Here is a 15748-nt window from a genome sequence, read left to right as displayed (position 1 = left end):
GGTGTCTTGGTGACTTAGTGGAGTCACCCGTCCATCGTACATGAAGACAAGGTTCGGTTGTGAAGTGCGGAATGCAGCTCGTGTGAGGGCGCGCCCGCCCGCCTTGGGCAAGGAAATCTTGGTTGTCGCACGGAGGTGTGACAGGGTTGTAAATTTGGCTAAGTATGAAACTTGGTGTTTCCAAGTATACTTGTAAAGCTTTGTAAACTTGTAAAGTTGTATAATATATATTTCGGGCAGACTCATTGTTTAGGGAGTTGCCCCACCCTTTATACTGTGCAATTGTGTTCTCGTTTATAGTTGCTATTGATAATGAATGTGTATGGGTGTTCATTGGTATAAAGGAAACATTAATAATACTTGGTTGCGAAACACAAACTAAGTAGGATAAGTGGTTAGGCGTAGTCCACGAACACAAGTATTGGTGAAAAGAAAGTGTTCGGTGGTGCCGCACCTCACCAAGAGCGATTGAAAGACTACCGAGGCTCTGACATCGTGACAAAGCAAGTCTGAAAGAATGGTAGACATTATACTTGTATAATATTTAAACAGTGCACATTAATAAGGCTTTCGACAACTTTTTTTTAGCAATTTAAACAGACCATTCATATCACAAAATAAATAATTTACAATGCAACAAGCCCAGTTACAATAAACTATATATATTCACTAGTGTGTATGGCCATACAGTATAAATCGAACATATCAAGTCAGGTGTTTTCAATTTAAACAAAAGAAAGTTGAATGACATCAAATTGTCTTGGTATAGGCCTATAATTCTCCAAATGCCCCCATAATAGTAATCATTCTACATATCGCTATCGTCAATTGCTTGGCCAAGCGTCTCCCCTCAAGAGTCCCCATCCTCCTGCCTCTCCCCCTCCCCTTTTGGGAGGCCAACTGGTACCCTCGCGACCATTGCGGAGATGCCAAACAGCGCATTAGTTCACTCACACCTAAAATGCCAAAGGGCTTAGTAACTGATGATCCCCGAACAGCCCCCCCGATAGGCTCCTCCCCAACATCCTCCCCAACCCCAAAAGAGTGACCAAAGATTTATCCAAAGCTTCCTTCCTTCCACCTTGTATGTTAGGAGTATTCCTCAGTCCTATATCACCCCTAGGATTCTTGCAACCAAACTCCTCGTTGGATCTAGAGGACTCCGATAGTGAACCAGCGCCACTGTCACCTCCCTCGCCATCGACTATCAGACTTGGGCATCATCGACCTCTAGCTGTGGACATATTCACTTAGCCTTTTACATAATATATCAATTGTTTATCAGGCTGTCCTATTATTGTATCCTTCTTTACTTCATTTTATCAATTGTTTATGAGGCTGTCCTATTATTGTATCCTTCTTTACTTCATTTTATGCTAGATTTAGCTTTAGCATTTTCCATGAGTTGTTTTTACACTCCCACGTTGTATTTATACTGTTTGTATCCTCGAGTTCCAGTGACCTATTTATGGTCATTTGTTAGACATTAATAAAATTATGTTATCTCATCTTATCTGGTTCATATATGTACAATTCTCTGAAGATACACAGTCTCTACCTCTTCGTAAACAGATGTTATTGTGGGATAAATGCAGAGTTCCTTTACAAACAGCATATATTTTTCTGTGACTTTGCATCCTAAAAAGGCAAGGACTAAGCTGCTTTGTTCTCGTTAATTTGACTCTTGAAACAACTGTGAAGGTCCTCTAGACCAAGCAGGTCTGAAAGAATGGTAAACATTATACTGTTATAATATTTAAACAGTCCACATTAATAAGGCTTTTGACAACTTTTTTTTAGCAATTTAAACAGACCATTCATATCACAAAATAAATAATTTACAATGCAACAAGCCCAGTTACAATAAACTATATATATTCACCAGTGTGTATGGCGATACAGTATAAATCGAACATATCAAGTCAGGGGTTTTCAATTTAAACAAAAGAAAAGTTGAATGACATCAAATTGTCTTGCAAGTCCTACATGTTTTATCACACGTTATTGATCAGGTATAGGCCTATAATTCTCCAAATGCCCCCATAATAGTAATCATTCTACATATCACTACTGTCAATTGCTTGGCCAAGCTTGAGTACAACAAAAATTAGATGCTGCAAACTCAAATGATATAGAACACCATTACCAGAAATAGCCATGAAGCTTGTCATTCTTGATGATGCCGAATGAAAAGCAACAGTAGCTTCAGGTAAATTGGGTGCATGGACAGAGAACTCATTGAATAAACGAAGTTTAAAGTACAGACATGTCTTGAAATGCTTAATTGCTTTGTCAACAAAATTTAGATGCTCCAAACCCAAATGATATTGAACACCATTAGCAGGAATAGCCATGAAGCTCATCATTCTAGATAATGCCCAACAAAAAGCAACAATAGCTTCTAGTACATTGGGTGCATGGAGAGAAGACTCATTTAATAAACAAGGTATTAAGTACAGGACATGTCTTGAAATGCTTGATTGCTTTGTCAGTTGAAGCAAACAATCTAAGCCATTTCACAAGACAGGAATAAATTCAAATGTACTCCCATAATCTCAGAGTACTTCACAATTGATCTTCTAGACTGACATGGCTGCCATGTTAGTATGAATGCAGTAGAAAGTGCAGTGTATATGCCAGCAGTGGCTATGGAGTCACCTGGTAGGCTCCATACAGTACTGTTATTTTCTGGAAAAATGGAAAGCTTTAGTACTTTATTGGAATTTAGAATTAGCAGCCACATAGGAAGCTACAGCTGTGCTGCCTCCTACTCTGATAATATAATGTCAATCCCAAAAAAGAAACTTTGCATAAGCTTTGCTGCTTGGCACTACGAGTGTAATTCTTGTATGCATGAATAGAATAAACCAGAGGCTGTTCTTAAATTTAGATTAATGCTACATCTCACAAAGGAACGATGATGTACAGTAGATTGAGGAAAAGACTCATGCCTGCAACCCGCACAGTGCTTGGAACACTGTTGACAGCCTATCATGGCTGTGTCAATCCTTATCCTAATCTAGAAATATGGATTCCAAGAGTTTTTTCATGACAGTGTAAACAGATTGGAAAATGGTAAAGCACCATTTCCCAGTAAACACTCATTTCAGTCTGTCATTTCTGATTTTGTAATCTTTGAGTGGGTGAAATGACTTTTAAGTTCAAGGATCCTTGAACCGAAGGAACTGCATTTGCACAAGTAGTGGATTTCATACCCTTCCTGGAAGAATTCTCAAGGCCAGACTCTTTCACATTGAAAATATCTGAATCCCTTTCTGGTGAATCAAATTGTGAAGGAGAAGAATTGATCTCTTCTATTGGATGATCAATTCCTTCAGGAATATCTCTCATTACACCTTTCCCAGTGATTGCTTGCATTCTTCGCTCTGCTGTCTGACCTGCTGTTTTTAGTTTACTCGCACTGTATGGCAGCAGGCTTGTCCTGTAGGGTAATGGCTTAGCAGTTTTCTTTTTTCCCATATAAGCAGAATTGAAAAGCAGTTTATTCCATGGTGGTTTGTGGAATCTTGTTGAGGATCGGTCACTATCATCAGCACTTTCCCCTCCAGATGCTTCATACCCATCGCTGGTAGACCTTTGGAGCTTGGGACCTTTAGTAATAATGCATGAAGGAGCTGCTGAAAGCGTTGATATGTCTTGCTGGCTTGATATTGATTCCCTGAAATGTTGAAGGTCAGGTGAAGCAAGACTGCTTTCAGCTGATGATGGTATCAACCCACTAGTAGACATTGCCAGGCTAGATCTGAATGCACTGCGTGCCTCTAACTGTAGAGGAGCCAATCCGACAGAGCCCTCTATAATCGGCTGGTTGATATCCATAAGATCGTCGTTGCCATTGAAATTTGACTTATTCCCAGATTCAGAAGAAACTTTAGTTGACTTCAAAGATCTCGCAAAAGGAAAATTGTTAATGGAAGATTGTGTCCTACCACGATTGTAAATTCGCCTCTTATTGTCAGCTAGATACTTTATTTCTGTGCTTAGATCTCTACTACTGCTTTCCAGGCTACTGTCTGTCTCTATCACTATCATACCTTCTTGTTTGGATATGGGACGCAGAACTTTGGACTTCTTTCTCGCTTGGGCAGCTACCCTTGAAACCTCTTCAGCATTCATACGAGCTAGGGCCCAAGGACTTAGTTTCACTGGCCTCTTGTTCCTTTGTACCATTCGTTCACTAGGTGTCCTATTTATACTTCCATTACCTCCCTTGATAGAAGACTTGATATTATCTGGTGGCAATACAGCATTCTGCAAATCACCAAATGAGTTAAGTATTTCCTGTAGTTTTCAGAAACATATAAATGTATTTATGGAAGACAATGGCATTTCCATTGATCTCAAAGAAATACTGTAAATTCAGACCTCGACAAATAGCTGTGGGGGATTGCACCAAGAGCCATGTTGCAAAGCATTAATTGAGCTTGGACCACTAAATGCTGAGATGGAGCTTGCATGTGACATTTGAGGACTCTGTGTTCCTTCATCCATATTTTGCTGCTCTTGCTCCCTCATTGCTACAATATAATCATACGTGCTGACACCCTGCCATTGTATTTTAGGCCAGTAGAAGAGCATAACTAGTCTCTTGATCTATAACATAATGCAACTGAGTTGTATTGACACAATTTCAGCAATGCAAATCAATTTCTGAAAAGATGAATACCAACCTTTTTTATGAGCAAAATGTGAAAGAAGAAAAGTTGTCCAAGAGGAAGTGTAGCAACCATAGCCAAAATAGTGCAAGAGCCCTGCATTATAAAGTTATCTGGTTGAATGCCTCAAACATTGATGTATACAGGCTTGAGCATAAATTGTTGACTACCACTACCAAAGATATCATTGAACTTGCAAGGAAAATAGAAATACAAAGGTTGTTGCATAACTCACCAATACCACAATGAATGGTCCAAGAGAGAAACTACTGCCCAGCTTAGACATAATCTCTGCATGAAAGTGATTCCGATCAAGAAAGCAGCGCACTAGTACAAAGAGTCCTATTGACCACTGCAGAATAAGCTGCGTTGGAAGCCCAAAAGTACAATTGTTGTCAATGATGAACAAGACCCAAAAGGACAATATGATTGTTTGCTATTAACCAAAACAGCTTCTCAACCTCAAAGATGGTTTTGAACCACATGGAATAGTGTTCAGTCCAAATAAACGTAGTGGCATCCAGAGGGAAGTGGCTTATCCAGCACTAGAAATCTAATAGAATTTGCTAGAAACATGTCCTGTTAGCTAAAGTGCAATGGGTTAGGAGGATTCATGAATATAAGGCATCAATGACCTCAGTCCAGCTAAGGTTCTCTTTAACAGATAAGTGGTTCAACTCAAATCCTCCACCTTGTCAAGGAACGATTGGTTGGTAAAGCAGGGGTGTTCGATATGGCCACCAAGATCAAATCTCTCAAAGATACGCTTCACCAGCCTGTGTGGGTCATCTCACCCATGCAAGCAGGCCATTTCATGCTACGGGTTTGACAATGATTAGGTTCCATTCGAGTTGGCAATTTTTGATGAGGTTCGAACCTGGTTTGGATGAGGTTCATTACTAGGTTTGTGTGCGTGTATATATATATATATATATATATATATATACTAACCTTAAAATGAAATATAGCATAAAATAGTATGAAATCAACATCGATTAACATAAAAAATGTGCTCATGGACTCTGAAACTGCAAGGATAGATTACAAGTTTGAGTTGTGACATGAAGTTATGAGTTTGAACTTTGAACTATGAGTCAATACCTGTGAGGTTCAATGAGGTCTGCCAAACCTCAAAAAAAATTTTAGGTTTGCCAAATTTTCAACCTCAAAATTGAAGTTCGGCAAACCTTGTGACATAGATTGGAGCCAAGTGCAAGTCCTGGGCTAATTTGGCAGAATAAATACACCTAACCTGCAACTTCACAGCAGAAGCAATCTTTCTAGAGTGATGTAATCTGGCTACATCCCATTGTTATACTTCCAGAATGGAGAAGAGAATATTTGCCAGTGATAATAAGAAACATCTTGTTAAAACAAAAACAAAAAATCCTCTTCCTAGGTCTCCTTGCCTTTATCACGAGGTAACAAGGTATAAAAGCAATGTCAGAATGACATTAAAAGAAAGAGACATTTTCAGATGTGTTTCATAGGGTCATCTGGAAAACCTATATGATAGAAAGATCTTATTCATTTAATCTGCAAAAAAGGTCAAAGGAAAAGGAGAAACAACCTTACCAAGAATAAGGCAGATACCATAAGGACGAAAAATTCCTTGTAGTTCTTTCTTCCAATACAATTGTTAATCCACTGCATTAACAAACATTAATCAGAGCTGGTAGACTGGGATGCTGGGATATAAGGCCCAGTCCTGACAAAACATAACCTTTTGTTTGCAAGATAGACAAAAAAAAAAATCAACTTCTTGTCAGAGCAGAATGCAAATTACTCCACATTTTTTGCAGTTATTTTCTTGTGTCATACCCGACAATGATGATCAAAACCATCTACACATTTGTCACATACTCGACAATGCTTGCTGTATTTAAAAATCTGCAGAGACCGCACAAATTTACTTAGAATCTCGGGGAGGAAACTCAAAAGAATTAAAGTGCAATCCTTGTACAGGTGTCTGGGAACCATGATAAACATCCCCAGGTTGAAGCCAAGGTACTGAAAATGTTACGCATTTCTATAATCCAAACAGTATTTAGTGATAATTACAGGAAGTTCAGCATTGTAATGTCAAGAGTTCAGGATTGTGAGACAGTAGCCCCCCTTTCTCTCTCTTCACATCCTACAAGATATAGATAAAAACTTAACCTATCGACTGTACTGTAATGAGTGTACAGAGACCTCTTTCATATGTACAAAACATACCTCCACTTCACATAAGCTGCAATAAAGCATGTCATCCTCACAAGTCTGCCGCTCTAAAGATGCCTTGCTACCACATAAGCTCTTCAATTTGTGAACCAGAGGAAACCAAGCAAAAAGAATTATGCAGGAAGACAATAGAATCCTCGAACCACTCTCCTTTTTCACTTGATTGACTGATTCGTTAATTGGTATCACAGTAACAAAAGATCCATCTGAGTGTGTTTTCTCTCCCAGTGACTCCGTATTTGCACCATTAGCTGAACCTGGTCCTGGTAAAGAGTCCTTGAAGGACAAAGCCCTTCGAAACTCTGATGTTCTGCAATATTTCTTAGATGTTAAAACAGCGGGATCTGCTGGATCACTGGCCGCACACCAGATATAGAGACTAAAAACAGAGACAACCTGTAAAAGAATGTTCAAGCCATTAATCAACAAGGAATAATAGATAAAATAAATTACATGACCAAGAAGTAAATGTTATGAGTTGCACCTTCTTAGATTAGCTTACAGGGAAAAAAAGGTAAATACTGTAGGCCAACCAAATTAACAGCATTATTTTCAGAATTCCAAGAAAATGCCAAATTCTCTTCAATGAAGGGAGAATATGAAAGATTGGCTATTCTATGTTGACTTAAAACTAAATGTTTTTGGACACCATATAAACATCCAAAATCAATTACACAGTATTCATTTCCAGTATCAGTAAACTGTGACAAGCAAGAAATTATCCTGACTCAAACATTGTCCTAAAACTGACACTGCAAAGGCTTCTTTTTTGAGTTGTAAAACACAGAACACAAACAACCTAGCCTTAGTAAATACCAGGGAAAATTTCAAGGATGAAAATTTATTTTAAAGCATAAAAACCTCGGCAAATTTACTAGTCTATAATATGTAAATTGTAAAATGTGTGGCGATATTTAATATTTTTGTAAATATATTCAGATTTCTATTGATTTCATAATCTATATAAAATTTTGGCGATTTTTAAAATAAAATAATTTTATCCTTTGGGCAAATCATTTTTAGAAAGAAGGGAAATTGGCGAATCTCCTTTTTTGGAAAAGCATAGAAAATTAGCCCATCTGCAAAATTTAGCCTCTAAAATGTTCCCTAGTAAATACATTTCTGATGTCAGGCAGAAGAAAAGTCTACACAGGGTGAGGCATATTTGTTCCTACAACCACTGCAAAGAAATTTGTAAGAATGAATGGTACCTACTTTTACAAAAATCATGTTCCAAATTTCTTCCTATATTGTCACACGTATAGATCATGGTATAAGCTGAAGTTTCCTTGCCATTGTACTATGTGAAGTCATACAGACAAAAAAACAATGGCTACAAAATATACATCCTCAGGGGGATTCATAAACTAACCATATAATAAGGATGCAAAAAGGATTCGAAATCCCTAAACAACATAATGAGTTCAAAAAGAAAAATTAAAGCAAAACCGTCTATCTTCCATCAGAAAACAAATGAAATGAAGCAAAAGGAGAACAATATAATTCATTAAAGGCATTCCACTGAGCCTGGTTGAAGCACAGATTTGTTACATGGTAAGTTTGTTTGTGCTTATAGCGTTTACTGCAGGAATGTATATTGTCTATTTAAAAGTTGAGTACTCCTTGGCACAATAAACGTGCAGTTAAGGAATTTTGTACTTCGCTATGTAAGCCATGCTAATGAAAAAAGTCAATAGAAATTTTCGAGCTGGCCTAGAATGATTTACATCAAAGCTATGGCCAAGAAAACGATATCATCCTTGTGGACTTACAGCGTAACAGTGCTCAGAATTTAAACTGGTCTGTAGAAGGGGAATTCCTATGCTAAACTTTCTGCTGATTTTTCATTTTGAATTGGTAAAACTCTGGGATCACGTGCACAGCCCTGACTTATTAGGTTGCCACATTCTAGCATGTCTTAGGGATTAAAAATAGCCATCAAGGCCCCAATTTTGAGAGCTTGCCATTCACAGTGAACCAGAAGTTCTCCAAACACTTCCAATTTCCAAACACTTTGCAGTGTGTCATAAATACCCCAATATCAGGACCTCGTAAATGATAGTGTCTATTATATGTGTGTGCCTTGACGTAAGGCATGCCCTCTCTTTATGGGCATCCTCTCTGAAATACAGGTACTGTATATCAATCGCAATTACTATCTCCTGTCCACGAAAAGGGACATTGTATCAGAGTTTATTTTTCCATTTTTACCGGTCTAAGCTAAGAGCTTAAATGTATCTCATAGCTTATTAGGCACCCACGTTTTCACTATGGCTTCGGACGTGGAAGGTCTGCTCCAAAAGCTTCCAACTTTTCGATCATCAAAAGTCTAGACACTTATCATTTCAGGAATAGCATACTGATAATGTCCAGGATCCACAATCTCCAGAGTAACAGTTTGTTTTAGAAGGGAATTCATATGTTTGAATTTCAAAGTTTAGAATTAGACATTATTAGCTGCCGCGGATATCTTTAAGGGTATGCGACTTATATTGTAGAACGAATGCCTTGTAACACATTGACATGAAAAAATGGCAACAGAAATTTCACATGTAGAAATTTTACAAGCTATCTATAACCAGATCTTAAACGAGGTAGCATACCAGAAAAGAGAAAAGACCAGTGACGCTGTACTCAAAATCTTTCCTCCCCACAAAAGGAACAAAAAATACATAGAAAGCAAATGCTAATGCCAGGAACACTGCAATGGCCACAACCTGCACATGAACCAGGAGCAACCAATATGGATTTACATTTCCTGAAACCAATAAACTTAAATATTTCCATCATTTGGATTTGTTCTTTTTAAATGAGTTAAAAAAATGGCTTGCCTGAAGAGGATGGTAAGGCAGTTCCCAGCCATGCCTCCTCATTTTGGAGAATTCAGTAGCCCCACGTTTTATCACCTACCAAGAACTTCAATGTGAACTACCTGTCTGAACTGCAGGTTTGTTTTCTCAGGCAAGACAGAGTTTAGAACCAAATAGGATCTACTCCTCTGCTAGGGCTAATGGCCCAATCACAACAAAGCACCAAATGGGTTGATGTAAACTCAGACAAGCAAACGAACTGCCAAACACCCACTTGATTAACACTTCAATACTTCCATATTAGTGCGGAAAATTGGTTTTTTCTCAACTGGACCGAGACTCTCCATGCCAGAATCCAACAAATAGCTTTGATAATATGCAGACTGTGAGAGCAAAGATCAATGCAACATCAGCAAGATGAATTCAAAATCATCCACCTGCTAAAGAGATTCCCATTGGAGGAAAATGGGTTTTTGTGTTACCATTTCTGCACTTTAGGCCCCCACAACCCATCCCATAACCCACCGAATAGTTTTGATGCAGACTAAACTACATTGAATGCGTTGTTTTCTAAATACACTCACATTACTCACCGAAAACATCTGATTATTCAGTAATAACATTTCCCCAGTAAACCTTTGGTCCTGTCTAGAACAGGTGTAATAGGCCCGTGCTCTGCCACTGTGCCTCCGCATTTACTCCCAACCTCACCTCCACCTACCAGCCCCGCTCACTGAATACCTAGCCGTTATTACTTACTGCAGTTGCTGTCTGGATCAATCAGTTCCTGCTTTTCTTTCTTGTTTCCTCTGCCATTCATTCATGCAACTACTCCCTCAGTCACAGATCCATGAAATTTCTCTTCCACCTGTAACTATTAACTATGGCCTTTGTGGAATCCATGAAATTTCTCTTCCACCTGTTAACTATTAACTATTGCCTTTCTTCCACAATCTGGCTGCCAAAACCATCTCACGTAATTTTGTGGGCTCAGCCTCCAAACTTTGTACTGCATTGGCCCATCTAATCCCAGCCATGTTTGGTACACTCGTGACTCGTGACAGATTCCTTGCCAATAATACAAGTTACAACCCACGAAACCTTGGCCTCGATAGCAGACTAAATCTTTGTCCTTTCTATATTCAGTCCCCCGTTTATGTCTTTAGAACTCACAATCTCTGTTCACATCAGCCCAGCTGTGACCAACTTGTTCATGTTGCATTACCATACTTCAGGCATTCTATGGACAGTTAGGCTTATAGCATATGTTAGTTTTTAATGCGTGTGACATGCACCCTTATTTTGTTGTAAGCAATTTGCCAATTCATGTATGGGTAAAAAGTATGTTAAGCATAAAGTTTAGACTTAGAATTTCTAAGTCACCAAAATTATGGTGGGTTTGGGAATGCTTTTTCCACTTCTGAAATTATGGTGAGTTTGGGAATGTTTTTTCCAGTTTTGGTTGAGTACAAAGATAACATGTTAAAGAATTCTCATACATTTTTAATTTTTTTAAAGTTTGATAAATTATATAAGTTTTTTTTTTTTTAAGTTTGATAAATTATATAAGTTTTAGTAGAAGTTAATCATTATAGTTATCAATAAAATTATTATGTTTTTAAAATTAAGAAAGATGGAATTATAAAGCAAAGAAAATAGTTTAAAGAAATAGCATAGTAATGTAAAAGCAGTGCCACAAATTATAAGTAAAAATGTGAATAATACATGAAAGGGATGAAGGATATATGAATGTAATTATATAAGAAAAAGTTTGAGTGTGGAAAGATGTTAAATATATGTAATAATAGATAGTTAGAATGTAAGAAAAGAAAATGGAAGTTAATCATTATAGTTATCAATAAAATCTTCATATTCTTAAAATTAAGAAAGATCGAACTATAAAGCAAAGCAAATAGTTCAAATAAATAGCATAGTGATATAATAGCATTGCCACAAATTCTAAGTAAAAATGTGAATAGTACATGAGAGGGATGAGGGATGGATGAAGGTAATCATATAAGAAAAAGTGTGAGTGTGGAAAGATGTTAAATATATGTAATAATAGATAGTTAGAATGTAAGAAAAGAAAGTGCATGATAATTAAGGATGGAGTATATAAAAATGATGTTTGCATAGAGTATGAAAATAGTATGAAATTTTGTTGAAGAAAGGTGTGCATAGGGAGTATTAAAATAGCATGAAATTTTGTTGAGGAAAGGTATGCATGGAATAATGTAAGAGGAGCAATAAGCATGCATGAAATAGTGTGAGAGGAGCATGTAGGGTGAATATGATATGAAGACAATGCAATAAGAGAACACTACGATAGACATAGAAAAATGTGTAGATGGAAGTTGAAGGTCATGACACAAAGGATTGACATTGAATAATCAGAGACATATACGAAGAGTTGGACACAGAGTTAAGAGGTTATACATGAGAATAATTAATGGGATAGAGATTATGTACAAGTTAGTCAATTTAGTTAATGATTAAATTAGAGATGAAATATAAAAGAGGATTAATGAATCTATAACATGTGGGTAGTATTAATATAACAAAAAACTCCCCAACATGTATTTCTAATTATGTACTTTATAGCAATATATGAGTAGAAAATCACCCCACAATTATATAATGGTTTTGTGAATGTCATTGTGGTTGAAAGCATGAATCCTGTGTTAGCATGATCTTAATTGTAGGAAATAGAATTACATGTCATTGTGTAATAGAGATGAGACTTGAAACACCACACATTCAATTGTATCATGGATATCAAAACAATATTGAGTTGTAAGAGAAAGAGACTAACTAGGGCTTAAAAAAGGTGACATAAATTGTGAGTGAGAATAAATTGACAAAAGAGGTGGCAAAACCATGAAAAATAGATAATTGTAGGCATTAAGAAGAAGAATAGAAAAGTTAGAGAATAGATAACAAAGAGGATTTGAAAAGAGTGACTTGGAACTAGAAGAAGAGGTAGTGGAAGAAGGAGAAGTTACGAGTAGCTTGTGAAATTGTTGAAGAGAGGACATCTATGAAGATAGATGGAAATTTCTTGCTATATTGGAACCTTGAAAGCAAAGCAGAGGATAAATTGACTCAATGAAATGAAAATGTATATTGAGTTCAATAGAATGGAAAACCTTTATAAGACAAAATTTACAAGTACCAAGTACTATTTGATGGAACTCTATGCAAAATGAATGAATGTAAAAGATTAAAGAGAAGATAAAGAGTTGGAGCAAGATGGTCACAAAATTGCAATAATAATTCTTGCACATAGATTACAAACAAATATTGTTCAAGCAATTGTATGATTCAACATAGAAAGAACAAATTTTACATTATTAACACTAAAGAATTCTATAAGATCTTTATTTGAGTTCCACATGGGGAGGATGAAAACCGACAAGTCTCGAGGTGTGTTAATGAATTGAAACATCTAATTCATAATAAAAATCTTGCAAGAAATTCATTAGGTAGAAGAGGCAAAATGATTAGTGTTAAAAGATGAAGAGAAGTTAATGTGCAACACTAGTAGAAGGAGTTTTGGTAAAGGACAAGGTGTTGGTAGTAAAAGCAAAGATTGTAATTCCACACATAAGATGGATGGTGTGTGTGATGAAAAGGTAGTAAAGTTATAGGAGAATACTATGATAGGTCAAGGAAAGGGTGGGTGTTGTAGATACCTTTGGGGAGTAGGAAAATGTTATGGTGGTTATCAATGACAAATTCATGGGACAAAAGGAAATAATTCATTTGAATGTCCACACAAATAGAATGTGCACCTAATGAACAGAGGACTACATTGGTGTAAGGGAAAAGCATTTGACACGACGATAATGAAGCAATGACCTAACAATTTTATGATTTACAATGGCATGATCATGCTAGCAAAGAGAAATAGTTTCCAAAGGAAGAGGGATGGTGAAGGAAGAACATCCTTGTAATCAAGTGTAAATATTGAGGCTAAGTGTTTCAAAGTTGTTATAGTAGCACAAAGAATAATTGTTATGGATATAGTAGAAAAGTTGAATGTAGCATGATAGAAGCATCCACAATCATTTATATTGTTTTGGTTTTAGAATGGTTATCAAGTAAATTAATGCTAACAAATTAGTGTACTGTGACATTTAGTAAAGGAGAATTCAAAGATGGGATTTTTTGCAATGTTATACAGGTGGATTTTTGTTACTGTTGTTGGGAAGGGCATGGTTGTATGATGTGGACATGATCCATGATGAAGGGAAGAATATCTACAACATCATTAAGGATATTGGGAATACATTCAATCTATTATTGATGAATGATGAAGAGTTGATCCCAATAAAAGAATTTTTGAATGCGGTGAGGAAGACAAATGGATTTTGTATTGTTTTACTAAATAAAGTAGCAAATCACTATAGGATGTAAGTATCTACATGGGATAGACTTCATTCTAGATGCAATTTGATCAAATCAAGTTCCACACGAGGTGAGTTTAAATGAGAGTGTGGAGTTTAATTAACAAGTGGGGAAGGTACCATCAAAGGTTTAATTAGAGAAAGTATGAGCTTGTGTGTAATTCCAACATTGATCATCCTAAATATGGATGGATTGGAGAGGATGTGCACAAACTTTTGTGCCATGATTAATGATTACAATTATGTATATGTTCTATTTCTAAGGATGGATAATTTTATGGATAGAATGAATGGCATCGGAAGCTTCTTGAAGATAGACATAAAGAATAAATATTATTATTCGAATTAATGAAGTTGGTGAGTGGAACATCCCAATGAAGAAAAAGGTGGTGTGTAGCAGAGGTTGGTTATTTTATTTGTATTATCAATGCACGCCCAATATCTAAATGATTCTAATGAAAATTGTTTTGAGGTTGTATATTGGTAAGTTTAAAACAACTAAGGGAGGTTGAATTGCTTTTTATCTTAATGCAATGTGAGTTCTTCAACAATGAATTAGTGCATTTAGGCTACATTCATCCAATAAAGGATATCACACAAATGATGAGAAAATGAAGGTGATAATTTATATTGGTGTACATTGCACAATATCAAGGTCACAAGGAGTTTCCATGGCATTGTTATCTTGTATAGAAAAGCTATTGTAGGATTCAATGGAATATGTGCATTGATCATCGGACGTATGAAATAATGCATATTTTATGGAGGATGATAACACAATATAGTTTTGAGTTACTAAAGAGGAATATAGTTGAAGCATTAGTTTTGGTATTTACTATTTTGGTTAAGTGTTCCAAATAGAGTGTGATGAGAGCAAGGTAGTTATTGGTTCCATGTTAAATCAAGAAGGAAGGTCAATAACCCACTCCAAAAAGAAGTTGAATGAAGCATAGAAGAAGTATTCAACATATTATCTAAATTTTTATATTATTATGCCTATGGTGAAACATCGAAGGCATTACTTGTAGTTTCAAGAGTTCGTTTTGTACGCAAAACCATTAAGCACTAAAGTTCATCAATGCTCAAGGCAATTTGAATTAGTGAAATATGAGATAGATAATGTTCTTGGAGAGCTACATGATATTCATGATGAAGCATAAGGAAGGAGAAAAAGAACCATGTCCCAAATGCTCTAAGTGGAAGAGTACTAAAATTAGTAACAATGAAGAATATGAGATAGATGGATTTAACAAATCAAGGATTACTATGCACAAGGGGTTCACCCTAGCACTCTAGGAAATGCTACATAAGTTCATATAGAAACTATTTAATTTTCTTAAAATATATTTCGATATAACGATAAATGATCAGTGTAGGGGACTTTAAAATTATATGGGAACGCCCTTTTAAATTATTGATACAATGTTTTTGTGATAGAATGATAAATTTATAACAAAGGACTATCGATAAAAACAAATCAGTTTAGCATAGGGGCACTAGATAATTAAGAGGACCATGTTGTAAATTCTAAATTTGAAGTGATTTTTATATGTTCATGACAGTAAATGTTTTGAATTTTTTTTACTAAGTGACCCCTTGTCATAGTATGACAATGATAAAGTTTACACTAGTC

The 15748-nt window shown here is 36.2% G+C and overlaps 1 protein-coding gene across 1 annotated transcript; it reads right to left on the bottom strand.

The window, feature by feature from the left end:
* Positions 1 to 2420: 2420 nt before the first annotated feature.
* Positions 2421 to 10928, bottom strand: LOC149140224 (putative protein S-acyltransferase 22). Its single transcript, XM_089446311.1, has 9 exons — positions 9731 to 10928; positions 9503 to 9616; positions 6894 to 7295; positions 6498 to 6566; positions 6252 to 6323; positions 4912 to 5040; positions 4692 to 4772; positions 4387 to 4566; positions 2421 to 4272 (listed from the first exon to the last, which is right to left on the bottom strand). The coding sequence occupies exons 1-9, from the start codon at positions 9770 to 9772 to the stop codon at positions 3115 to 3117; spliced, it is 2247 nt and encodes a 748-aa protein (XP_089302437.1). The 5' UTR covers positions 9773 to 10928; the 3' UTR covers positions 2421 to 3114.
* Between the last annotated feature and the right edge of the window lie 4820 nt (positions 10929 to 15748).

This window comes from Pinus tabuliformis, chromosome X (genome assembly GCF_031772625.1).
Source record: "Pinus tabuliformis cultivar Carrire ecotype Pingquan chromosome X, CPIR1, whole genome shotgun sequence".
In the NCBI taxonomy this organism is placed as follows: domain Eukaryota; kingdom Viridiplantae; phylum Streptophyta; class Pinopsida; order Pinales; family Pinaceae; genus Pinus; species Pinus tabuliformis.
This window is presented reverse-complemented; position numbering and strand designations above follow the sequence as displayed.